Here is a 13740-nt window from a genome sequence, read left to right on the forward strand (position 1 = left end):
TATTTTATTACTCATTATTGTTCATCTCATATTATGTCTAATTTATAAATTAAACATGATCATAGGCATGCATGTATAGGAAAAATATAGCGTATGTAAGGTTCGGTACTATCTGCAGTTTCAGGCATCCACTGTGGGTCACGTAACACATCCTTCATGGATAAAAGGGGACCACTGTTTACAGGACAACATAACAATGGGACTTGACTCAGGCTGAGAGCCAGGGATGCTTCCCTGAAGAAGCCATGCTTAAGTGGGAATCTGAAGGATGGAATCAGAATAAGTCAGTAAAAGAGAAAGGAAGAAAAGGAAACTCAAGGGAGCCCTGAGAGCTCATGGTCCGGTAAGAAACCATACACTGATGAGGGAAAGAGGTCTTCCTCAAACAGAGCTCTGGGAACTAGGTTCACTGACCAAGCATAGTTCCTATTTTCCATCCACATTTAAACACAGGATGTCAGGATGCCCTTTAATCAAATCCCTTTTAGAATCGTGCTTTAGAAAATCACGTGTTGGGCCGTATTATTTTAAGAGCGTAGCCACCAGGTATAGCAAAATGTAATGATGATTGATATGATAGATTTCAGTTTACCAAAAAGGCAGAGACTCTCTCAGAATTTCACAGAAAGGGGTCCATGTCAAGTCAAAGAGGTTTTGTCTCTGAGTGGTAATAACAATTATAATATAATCCAATGGTGGCAAGTCCCTTAGCCAGCCCAGGCAGTGGGGTCACCTTTTAGACAGAACACAATGGATTTTTAAAATTTGCAACCACCTGAGACACAATTCTCTGGTGTTTCTCATTTTTTTCTTTTTTTTTCCCTTTGCCTGCAACAAAACAGAATCATACCAAGCCTTGTCTTGTCAATCTAAACTCTCTGTGTCTCCTTCACCATAGCCAACATACTATAAATATACAGCTTTCACGACATCAACGCAAAGTTTTATTGTGCCGTTAGCTTTGATAGAAAGCACTGCAGAAAGTTGTTTAGAAATTAAATATCTAAAACAAGCTATTTTAAAATCCAGGGCCCTCACTATTTCATGTCTGCAATGAAGAAATTTCATCTTGGGGAGAGCAAGCTGCCTTTCACACCATATGGCTAATGGTGGTGCATAGCAATTAGCCAGCCTGATTAATGGGGAACAGACTCTAATTTTATGCTTATAATTGAGCCTGCATTTGCACCCCTGGTGCAAATTCAGCACATCCCAACTTCCACTTACAACAGGCAAGAAATCAAGAGAAATAGGATAGTGTGGAAAGTGAGAATTTTTTTCCTAAAGCCCCCTAAAGAGCATCAGATTTGCAATTTAAAAGACTGTTAGCCACACAATAGATGACAGGTTTGTGTAATAGGGTCATGGCGGCCTGGTAAACAAACAGTACCCCTTATACATCTATAGGCAGCCAGGAAAACCCGTAATATGTAACATTAGCAGGATGACATTTTGAATACGACTTTTCCCTCTTAGCCACGCCGTACAAACATCATCATTTGCCTTCAGTGGCTTGAGGATTTTATTTTTGCTATTTTTATGTTTCTGAGAAATAGAAAGAACATCAGCAGTAAAGCACACCAACCAGCATAATAAAGTACTTTGGACCAATGAATTTTAAAAACAAGAAAAATATAAACTGCATTAATAGAGGGTAGGCCTATGTGTGAAAGGCATAATATATCTTTAAGTGTTTCAAGAATAGAATGATTTCTAGCATAGTCTAAACATGTGCAGATATGAGATGCAAATCTATGATATATAGATGTTATTTGGCCCACTGGTTGAGATCCATCTTCCTGTCTGTTTCCTATTTTGCTAGAATCACATGTAGTACAACATGGAAAATTCATTCTAATGACATGCTAATTGTAAGAAGCCAAAACAGAGATATGGTCAAAAAGATAGTAAGAAGAAAGAGGTCATGTTTTAATGTTTTCCAAAATGAATTTTACTCACAATTCTGAAAGGTGCAACTCAGCTTTATTGTAGAATTGCTATGTACAATATAACATTAATTTTTGCCTAGTAATATAAAGAAATCTATTGCCGTATCTTGGGGATTCTGCTACTGTTTTAAAATTAGAGACAAATAACCTGTTTTCATAATAATTAACAAGTTTTACAAATCGCTGAAATGAAAACGTGAAATTCCTATATATTTTAGAATAAAATGTTAGAAATATTTTTAAAAGGGAAAAAATGAAAATTGTATAGCCATACACAATTGTAGACATAGAAGAAGTTGGTATTTGGGATTTCACTCAGAAAGCACATTAAATGCTTTTTTCTTTCCACCTGTAGAGTATTAAGGTTGCTTTCCCCCACAAGTCCATGAGCAGCAAATAAAGCCCACCCATGCTGAGGCAGCAGCTGAAGCCCTAAACGGATTGGTCAGTAATAGTCAGCAGCCAGGCCAGCATTGTGCCAGGAAGAGCCTGCATGGTTAACAAAGCAATTAGTAGCCGTTCTCTGATGCACAGTGGCATCTTCATGCTTTATCCAATTATTCAGAATATATTAGGAGCAAAGTGCTGGTGTCATTTTATGCAGAATAAGAACGCAAGTTAAAGGGCTGTTCCCTGGCCTGCTCCCTCACATGTGGAAAGCCTGGCTGAGGCCATGGAAGTTAATTTGGTCTACTTGCCTGTTTTCAAATGTAGCTTCAGTCTGATTACAGGCAAAAATAAAGACACTCATCTATGGGTCATTTTATACCGTTTAGGGACTCATCGTTGCCATCCCTCTGAAAGCTCACTACCTCTGAGAAGTATTAGCTACATTGTCAGAGTTATATATAGGGTAACTAAGAGGTCAGATGCAAGGGAAAAGAAAAAACAAAAACCCACATTCAATTTAAGAAGAAATGATGCCTAAGTATGGACAGTCATATTTTCAAGTGGGAGAATTAGAAAGGGGAACTATAACTTTCAAGTCTTACCCAAACAGAAGACTCTGCTGACATCAATAGAACTCTTACTCATTTTAGTAGCAACGCAGTTGAGCGCATATATTAACACTAAAAGGGTTATATTGTTTTATTTGATTTTAAGGGAGAAGGGGACAGCAGTGCTTTGTGCCCATTAACAGTGTGATATCAAAATGGAAATGTACGTCTTTCAGGATGAAATCTAATAAATAATTGAGAACTACTGTGATGCCTGACACTTTACTACCGAATACTCACATCTAACAGTTCTTTTTAGATTGTCTATAGAAGCAAGATAAATGTGTACCTCCCCCCAACAAAAAAAGACCAAAGTTCACCAAGATTTGAAATGCAAATCCATCTTCTCTTTGCTAATTAATGGGAGAGACCAAGATATTTCTTACCTGCACATGATCTCATGTGTGAGCAAAACTCGGCACATTTCTGGGTTCTTGTCTTGGCCTTCATACACTATGGCCTAAAAGCAAAAGCACAATTTTAGCTAAGAATGGAAACAAGTAGCAGGAAAAAAAAAAAAAAGATCACAATTGAGTTCTTAACCACTTCACCACTACTGAAGGTCAAATTAGCTTTGAAGAGCCAAAGACATCACTGAGCTGATTGTTTGAAGGTATGTCATTTGGGATTAACCCGAAAGGCATGGAACAAGGTATGTTCCTCTCTGCCCCATCAACCACCTTGCCATGATGCACATCTTTGGTTCAGAGTGTGAGATGGGCAAGATAGCCACAATTCTCCTTTTAATACAGAATACAAATAAATCTCATCCATAAGGAGGGAAAACCCAGAAGGCTTAGCAGACTAAGATACTATTTACCGAAAATATAGAAAAGCATTTGGATTTTATTTTTAAATGATATGTATTTGCCTCCTCACTTTACTACTTCCAGGCTCAACACTTAGTCTTCTAGGGGTGAGCAGTAGAAAACAAGTGTAGGTGAACTAAGGAGTCCATTCACTAACTGTGTCATGTTTGCAATGATTCATCAATCAGGAAAAATCCCTCTTCCCGTCAACAGGCTGAGAACATGTGCTCTCACAGGGTGTACACCCACCCAAACAGGAATACTCACTGTCAGATGCTGTGTGTGGAGGTTTAAGTCACAGAGTTATCTCCATAAACTAAGAAGAGTTACATCTGATTCTCAAAATCTGGAGTCCCAAAACACTTCACCAGCCCAGATAGTTTTTTCTGTTTTTTTGTAATGTGTTTGCAAAGCAAACATTTTACTCAAGGACACCAAGAAGGTTCCCTGGGACCTCAGCTTTCATGGATCTACATGTTAATATCTGGTCCAAAGCAATACACTCAGCTATTAGCAGAGCAGGGCTCTGCACTGGGCTACATTTAGCTAATTTAACACTGCATCGCTGCATAATACTAATATCACACGGTTTCAAATTGTTAATAAAATTACTTTCACACATTCCTATAACCCTCAATTTCTTGATGACAAAACTACTTAAATTAGCCAGAGACTATCTTTATATAGTACATAGAGATGCTACAAGACTAACTTGTAGTTGGCTGTAATGTGCTTTGTTTTTGAACCTGGGACTTTCAGAACCTGTAAATCATGAGTATAACTTAAGACCCAGTGTGTATAGATCCTCAGAGAGTACTGTGGTTATGGTATCTGATCCCCTTACAAAATAAACATTGCAATAAAATAAAAAATGAGAAAAGGTACTTACATGAGGAGAAAATACTTCTCCGCCACTGGCCCATCAAAACCACTTTTTACGGCTAACCTATTATACCTTGTATTTTAAAAATGGTTTTACTTTGACATACTTGTAGTCTTACAAAAAACTTTCAAGAATATGTAAAGAATTTCAAGATACTCTTCATCCAGATTTTACCAGATTACCAAAATGTTTATATTTTATTACATTTGCTTTATTCTTTTCTCTGTATTTTTTCTGAATCATTTATTAAGTAAATTGCACACACGCCCTAAATACTTCAGCCTGTATGTCCTGAAAACAAGGAATTCTCTTACACAACCACAGTACAGTTATCTAAATCAGAAAATTAACATTGATATAATAATCGAATCTACAGACCCTACTGATATTCATCAGTTACCCAATAATGTCCTTTACAGCAAAAGAAAATCCAATTCTGCATTTGGTTGTCACGTCTCCTTTAATATGGAACATTTCTGAGTCTTTATATTTCATGACATTGATATTTTTGAAGAATACAAACCAGTTATTTTGTAGAACATCCCTCAATTTGGGTTTGCCTGCGTTTCCTCAGGCTTGGATTAAAGTTATGTACTTCAGGGCAAGGATACCACAGAGGTGATCTTGAGTTCTTCTCAGTGTATCAAATCATGTTGTTGACTAGTTCCACTATTGGCAACATAAATTCTGACCATTTGGTTAAGGTGGTGCTTGCTATCTACCAGAGATCATCAGCCAGGTTTCCCCAGGGTAAAGTTATTACTTTACCCTACGCGATTCATAACTATTTTCTGCGGAGGTAATCTAGATTGTGTTAATATCTTATTATGTGTCAAATTTTCATCCGCTAGTTTCAGCATGCATTGATGATTCTTTCCTGTATTCTTAAAAGACCTTTTCAAAATCCTAAGCATTTGCATTACTCAAGAAAATGCATTAACTAAAAATGTTTTGAAAACCAAAAATTATATCTGCCTCTTTTATTTCCTGCAATCACTGCTGAAAACATTTTTAAAAAACACAGTAAATTACTCATTAGATCTCATACATGATGCTAAAAAAACTCTAATGAAGCATTTCTTCTAAATCCTATTAGCACTACATGGTTTGTGTGTTCTCTAAATACTTGTGATAATCTCTGTTTCAGCTTTAATATTTGTCATGTTTTGGTTCCACCACTCTTTAAAAAATAATATATTTGTCATGCTAAGCTAAAAGAAGTAACCTGGTAAATAAATTCACAGATACTGACGGGGCTTTCCCTACTCTATATATATGTATACTATATATATATTTTGTATACTCTCTATATATACACATATATATACATATATACATATAAACAAAAGCTTGGTTTTTGGAGGCAGGGGGAATTATCAGTTACATCAGATCTTCTCATTTCAATTCTTTCTAGATGATACAAATATTAGTTTTACTAAGACTGCTGGTCCATTGAAATTAGTGGGCCCATGATGATATGCAATGGATGCAATGCTAATACACTCATGGCTTCCCCAAACAGCAGATGACACAGACTACCAGAAATCCTGTGTCACTTCTTTGGTCACTGAATATCATTTGTTTAAGGCCCTGTGCCTCCATGATACATCTCTTCACCAAATACCACGCTGCCACTACGCTTCCAGCAGCACAGTCAAAACAGAATCTTTCTCCAAATCAAGCATAGAAAAATGAAACCATCAGTCTGGATTTGCTCAGAAATAGTTAGGAACTCTAGGGAGGAGCGAAAGCGTGAAGTTTCTTCTCTCCTTCTCCTTGGGGCCTCTATAGAACAATATTTTTCAGCACATAAAGGCAGAGAAAGCAGTGCTGCTTCTGTGACTTCTGAAATAAAAGCAAGTGCAACTCCACCATGGAGTAGGACTAAAATCCTGTAACTAAAGTAAACTAGAAACTCAGTGTAATGAGGTTAGCTCTAGAGCGGAATTCAGTCAAAGAAAGATCCACCTCTAACCTCATCAAAGCAGTTTTTGTTACTGAAAAGTATTGTTAAACACACATACACACATGTACACATATCATACAGAAGGTATGGGCACAGAAATCCACATCCTGATTGGATCCAGTATAGGAATATATAATAAATTCATTTTGATGAATATCTCTGATGCAAAGTGGCAACAATAAGAATTTTCAAAATGCCATGAAGTTCTCCCTGCAGCTTGCACACCCAACTGATAGCCCTGCATCAGTTTTACCATCTACATTTAGCATATACATCAACGCTGGTCCACAGTTCGGTAAACCCAGACTTTAAGCCCCAAAGGACAGGGATCCTGCTAACACCAACTTTGGGAGAAGTTTCTGCATTTCTTCCTAATTTAAATATGTGCCTCTGTGGTGTATGAGTAAAGCTGGTTGGGGTTGGATCAGCTGGGAGATCACAGAAGCATATAAACAGCATTGGCTGTTTTAAGTGAAACCATTTTAATAGACAGCTGGTTTAGGGCCCAGACAATGGAACACCAAGAAGAAGGCTTATTTTCATCCTCCATAGTAAATCATGAGTCTGCTCACTGTGAGGAAGGTTGTCTGTTGTGAGAGGGACAAAGACAACACTGGTTTAAATAAATCAATGTGTTTATCAGAAGTGAAGATGGGATGCCTGCTAATAGATGGGTGGGAGGGGGAGAAAAATCATATAAAACGTATTATTTAAGTAAATCAGTTGATAGTGAATCAAGTTGAGGTTTGCAACCTAAGAAACAAAAATGCAATATCAAGTAGAAAACAATGTTTAAATTAATCCTGCCAATGGCAAATAAATCCCTTAAGGGGACAGGAATGCTTGCATAAGAGGAAGAGTTAAATAGTAAACAACATTAACCTCATCTCAACTTTAAAAACCTGGTGAAATTGACAAACAAGCTGTCAAAAGTGGATATATTTGGAACAGATTTATTTTTGTGATATACTAGCCTGCCTTTTCTACTGCCATACTCTAATAAGTAGAAATAAAATATCTCATATTATTTTTTAATACTCTCTTCACTTTGGATTAAGGGGCTTTTAAAGGATATTTAAGATAATTAACTAAAAGAAGAAGAAAACATAGAAACTGTTAAACTTTCACATTCTTATGCAAAAACAACTCTGGAAATTTTACTATTATGAATAAAATATCATCAATTCCAAACGCTCAATTATAAAGTAACCTGTAACATCTTTGAAAACCAACCAGTCAATCAATATACAAAACCTGCCTCAGTTGCCACTGTTTTGGAAGGCATACTGTGAAGCATAGTTCATTCTAGCTTTTCTTAAATACCTCTAGGTCTTAAAAGTTAATTGAAACTTACTATGGGTAAAGACCACACAGTAAAACGAAAAAATACACGGTGAATGTACACCGGCATCACACTTCAATAGGATGCCAAAGGAAATACAGAGAATTGAACATGGTTTTTCTGTGTTTACTTTTCTAATAGTTTTAACTCTTTGTGTTCCATGCCAAAATAAAGGCAGTGAAGAGAATACTTTTGACTTTGGTTCAGCAAAATCCAAAGGATTTTTAGAAACAAAATATTTTCATTAGGAGCCTTTCTTGATTCATAACCACACAAAAGGAAATCTATCATCATTAGTTGAAGAAGAAGAGGGAAAAGAGAAAAAGAAAAGAAGAAAGAAGGAAAGAAAGGAAAAAGGAAGGAAGGAAAGAAAGGAAAAAGGAAGGAAGGAAAGAAAGGAAAAGAAATTAAGAAAAAGAGAGGAAGGAAGGTAGAAAGGGTTGGAGGGAGCGGAAAGAAAGGTTATCAGTAACTAACAAAGACTCCTAATTTTCTATTTAAATCGAAATAATACCCTGAAAATATGTTACTCCTTTTTCCCCTTACAAAATAAAAGGCCAAACCTACTTTGTCACCTAAGAGAGTAAGTTCATGAATATACAAAGTACCTGCTTTAACCACAAGTGAAATGTCTTCTGAATGCAAACTGTCAACAAGCCTTTGGCAGCAAATTACCAAGAATTGAGCTAATCAAAAAATGATATGCAACCTACAATATCAACACACTGTAATAATAATCATTACATTCAACCACCAAGTTCTACTGCTTGTCATTAAAAAATTAAAAAAAATAAAAAAATTTAGAAAAAGGGTGCTAGCTAATCTGGTCCTAGAAATTTCCAGTAGGTGAAGGCACACCAGTTAAAAATTAAACCATGCCAAAGGAAGCACTACAAATCTGACATTTCATAAACAACGTGTCAAACAGCAATCCAACATTAGTAGTGGAATAAAATAAAAAAATAATTTTGCTTCAATTAGCAGCTTGGCTACTGGTGAACAAATTACAAAGATGTAATTTCAGCTCAGCAGCTAAGCAGGCCCGTTTTCAGAAGTGAATTAGGAAAGTTGCAAAGGAATGATATCATATTCAGTATGCTGTTCAGTGACATCACAGCCCTGAATAAAAAGAGAATGTGTACCAAAAGCAGTTAGCTTTAGAATGCATCTTTTATGTCTCAAAGAGCTAAAACCCCTTATATTATTCAAACACCATAAAAAACTAAATCACTCTAACACTCCCATATTGTATTTCTTTTTCTAGCACACTATATTAGTAAACACAATTGGTTTTGTCAACCCAATGGGGCAATAATGATAATAATAATAATAAAGGCATCTAATTTATTAAGCACTTAATTTGTACCAGTTGCTGTTCTAAGTCCTTAACATGTATGAAGTTATTTAATTCTCACAACAGAGCTTCAAGGTAGGTGCTAACATTATTTCCATTAGTCTGATTCCAAACATTGATGTATTTTAATTGCTCACTAAGACCAGATCATTCTTGCTCAACAACTATGTAGACAATTCACCAATGTCCAAACACTCCTTCATTGCTCTCAGCAATATAAGACAGAGAGAACAGACTATCTGTACAGTCATACGAGTTCAGTAAATGCATCTCTACTAATATGTTCATTTTTAATGCTGTTCAAACATTCACATGGAAACAGCTCTAGCGTAAATATCCCCGAACAAATGGCTGTATATTATCCAGGAGGGAGCAGTTGGCCCGCCAGACTGGGGAAGTACTAGGCCATCTGGCTCCGGCAATCTCTCCAAAACCATCAGCTTTGTTTTCACCCCCAGACTCCAAACAACACATTTTCCACTGTGATGAGTTTACATTTTCCCAAACACAGGTCCTGATCATGCATAAAAATTCCAAACTTCTTCATTCCTCTATGTGCAAGGAAATTTAAATCACCTACATTTTTGACATGTTACCAAAGGAGAGAGAAAGCTGTTGAAATATGGCCTCTGACTATAAACTTGCTGTGTCCTTTTTTGTTTGTTTATGTCCCCAAATATATGAAAGAACCTCTCTGCTGGCCTAGTGAATTCCTTGGGAACTTATTGATATACTGAAAATGTGTTTATCTACCAATGAAGAACCATGAACTGAAAGGATTGTTAATCAAATCTATGTAGCCATGGCAGGATATAATGAAACAATCAATAGGAAAAAAATACACTTGCATCAATAACTTAAAGTACTGGGAAGATCAAAACAAATATATAAAGAAGTCTAGCTGGGAAGAGAAACCTGATAACATTTCTGATGATTGTACCTTGGACCCCCCACCGTCCTGGGACCCTTTTCACAGTCTCCTCACTACATCACCTACTTTCAAATCCATACATACAAGGATTATGTGACTACGATCTTCTGCTTCTCAAACAAGCTTTTGTTTAGGGGAAGAGAGTGTTTTGTTTTGATAACTTAATACAATTTGGTATCTTTTCTTTGAATTGTAAAATATCACTCTTTTAAAGCAAGATGGTAAGAGGGGAGATAAGCTAAACTTTAAAAAAAAAAACTATTTAAAGATAAACAACTCACTATAGCAATCACAGAATATAATCGTATTTCAAATACTACATGAAAATCTGACAGGATGCCCACTAAACCTCAGACCTCCCCCACTGGATTCATTTGAGCTTCTGCAGTAGATATTGTTTCTGGATGCAACAGCCATAAACTTCTGGGTCCTACAGGGCATTCTGCATGCTCACTAATGGAATACCAAAAACAGTAATGACACGAAAACAAACTATTTTTAGTCCAGCTAAACTTGGTTTTGAACAACCCTTCCCAAAAGCAAGCCTCTTATTTTCTAGTTGGTGGATGAATTTTTAAAATATTATATCCTGTGTGCTTTACAATGAAGGCATAGGGATAAGGGATCTCAGATTCTTACATATTTATTTCTAATGAAGCTTCATCTTTCCTGGTAGAGTCCAAAAATTAAGAGTCATTACCCAAAATAGTCTAATGAGACACTTTGAAAAGGTGTGAAATACTGTGTCATACCAATACATCTTGGTTGATTGAGTACATTTCTTTTTTATCTCAATGCTGCTAATTCCACTCAAGATCAAGAACAGTCTATGGAAATGTAGAATGCACAAATAGTTTTAATTTTTGCTTGCCCGAAATTCCTTTTGCGTTTTAACCCCACTTTCTAGTCAAGGATATGAAATCACTCACATAAAGCTGTGTCTCTGATAGGAAAAATGTTATATTAAACAGGCAGCTAAGAAAAGACACTTGAACAGTGGCTAGGTATTCCTTCCACAATTGATGTTATCAGAACTTATCACACCAGAAATGTTTCATTCTGTACTCTAAATAATTATCAAAATCCATAGTCTATGAGGAAGAATTTCACAGGAAAGAAATGTAATCATTTAATCAATCAGTTTATATCAAGACTTACATCTGATTTAAGGAGCCACTGTATATTAAACTAAAATCAAAGATTCAAGAAATTTAAAATCAGACTTGGTATTTAATTATGATAGAATAATTTCAAGTTAGATGAAGATTCACTGTTTTACTCATTAAGGCTAAATATAAATTATTTTTATGTCACACCTAGGGAAAGTTAAGCTTCTTCACGCTGATCTATCTGCTTTTTGGAGGCCATTGTATTAACCCTGTAGACAAGAAGCTAACCTACTTCCAAAACTCTTGGAGCACATAATCAAAGAACAAGCAATTGGATAATGAGTAGGAACTGCCTTTCAAAGTGAAAGCTACAAAGAGGTGGTTATTTAAACAATTATTATGAAAGCACACAGGTATGCTTTGAGATATTTCTTTTCGTGATATTTTTTAGACTTAATTATTAAACCTTTTCTCAGGCCACTCCCCACCAAAATATATCATTGTATGCATTTATAATTTTGACTTTTACTGAGATGTCATATTATGGCAAATGACTTTCTCATAAGTGCTATTATCGAAAATAAAACTAATCTTGTTCTTATTCCTCTCTCTCTCTCTTTCTGTCTCTCTTCCTCCCTCTTTCCTGATAGAATTTATGACACCAAGTGGTCAAAGAATGCCTTAAGCTGCAGTTCTTCTTAAGCTCTATGACCTTGTTAGTAAAATGATATTTGATGTATTGCCTTAAAAAAAATCAAAAGACGATTCTCCCCCCATTTTTATATGAGTATAAAGTCAGTTCATCCCATAATGGGAAAATCAGTTAGTAGTGGCACTTTTTGACTAAAGAGACTTAAAATAAAATTTTGAGGAGGTTTACATCAGAAAGCGATTAATCACTTCAAACATGTCTTAATTCTGTGCTTCTTACAATTGTTCATTTCATAGTGCTACCTATAATTTAATATTTCATTGGTCAATGTTGCACAAGCAGACAGGCCATATGCACTGATTTGTATAGGTGTGCCTTTTATCTTTTACAAAGTAAATCCTAATAAATATATAGATAATATGTCTTAGAGTTCCTACTTTCCCCCACTCCCTCCCAACTTTTTTTTTTTTTTTTCCTGTAATGAGAATGGCAGGAAAAGATATCCAGGGTATCAAAAGTAATTTTTGAAAACAAAACTCCACTTAAGACATTTTTATTTTGACATCGCAAAAGAAAAAAAAATTATTAAAAATCAGGCTTTTGTGTTTCTGCCTTGGAAGGCAAAAAAAAAAAAAAAAAAAAAAAAGGCAGTGTCCAAATGAAAGGGAATTATCCTATGTAATGATTAAATCCATTAAAGAAAATAAAACCCAGACCAAAAGTATAAATGGTGATTTACTCTGAGCAATCAACTGAGAAATAAACAGATTTTTAAGAAAGCCAAATATTTTAGGCAAATAACATGAAACAGAGTTCAATCAATATTTATTTTTATTTTAACAAATAGATTTCATACTCTTGTTTTCTACTTGTGTCACACTGAAATATGAACGTGATCATCAAAAATAGCTGTTATTAAATTGGTTCTTGAATATTAGATTTTTTTTAACACCCAACAGCTTATTAATGTGGCATTTCTACCACATATTTAAGTGTGGTGTATCTAAAAACAATTTTTAAATATGCATATATACCCTAATTTGAAACTTTCTTAGCCAATATCTATGAAAGAAGATCATTTCTCTTATTTTAAAGGAAACATTCTAAAATCACAATCAAGTAAATAAATTCTAATCCTCTTGCTAAATTGCTGGTTAGTACACAATGGATAACTTTTTCTTTGTTCTGATTTCTTTCCCCCACCCAATAAAACTGTCTTCTTTTTTCTGCTACTAACTCCTCCAACTACCTAACCAGCTACTTAATTCTGAAACTAAACTTTTTCTTAAAATTAAGAAGAAGGGGAAAAAGCTCCTGTGCCTCATTAAAACGTCAGGCCTCTTTTCTGACTCGGCTCATAATTGTATCTTTTAAACCATAACTCAACCTTAATGTATACTGCTTGACACCCGCGTGTTGGAAGCTTAAGAAAATGCCGTCTATGTACCTTTAAGACCACAAGCTCACTCATGCTGCCTGGCTTCCTGCCAAACTTGGAGGCAAAAGCAGGAGGGTTTTTGCAAAATATCCTCTAACAATTGTCGCTCCCTCTTTCAACACTACCTTCACCATCATTCCCTTTGAAAACAAACCTGCAGAATGGTCATCTGCGCTCTCAGCCCATCTCATCATTCCTGGGGAAGCCGCCTCTGCCACCCCTCCTCCGCCCCTGCAGGCCCTCGCCCCTCTGCCTTCTGGGGAGGCCTGGCTAGCTTGGGTTTCAGAGGTTCAGCCCACTCCTCACCAG

At 35.8% G+C, this 13740-nt stretch overlaps 1 protein-coding gene across 13 annotated transcripts in view; it reads right to left on the reverse strand.

The window, feature by feature from the left end:
- EBF1 (EBF transcription factor 1) overlaps positions 1–13740 on the reverse strand; it is a 412231-nt gene that overhangs the window by 393674 nt on the left and 4817 nt on the right. For all 13 annotated transcript variants that reach the window (XM_005558408.5, XM_065547012.1, XM_065547013.2 and 10 more), the window contains one exon: positions 3334–3407. In XM_005558408.5, coding sequence (XP_005558465.1) covers positions 3334–3407 — 74 coding nt within the window. The remainder of the gene's footprint in view (positions 1–3333; positions 3408–13740) is intronic.

Source organism: Macaca fascicularis, chromosome 6, assembly GCF_037993035.2.
Source record: "Macaca fascicularis isolate 582-1 chromosome 6, T2T-MFA8v1.1".
Taxonomy (NCBI): Eukaryota; Metazoa; Chordata; class Mammalia; order Primates; family Cercopithecidae; genus Macaca; species Macaca fascicularis.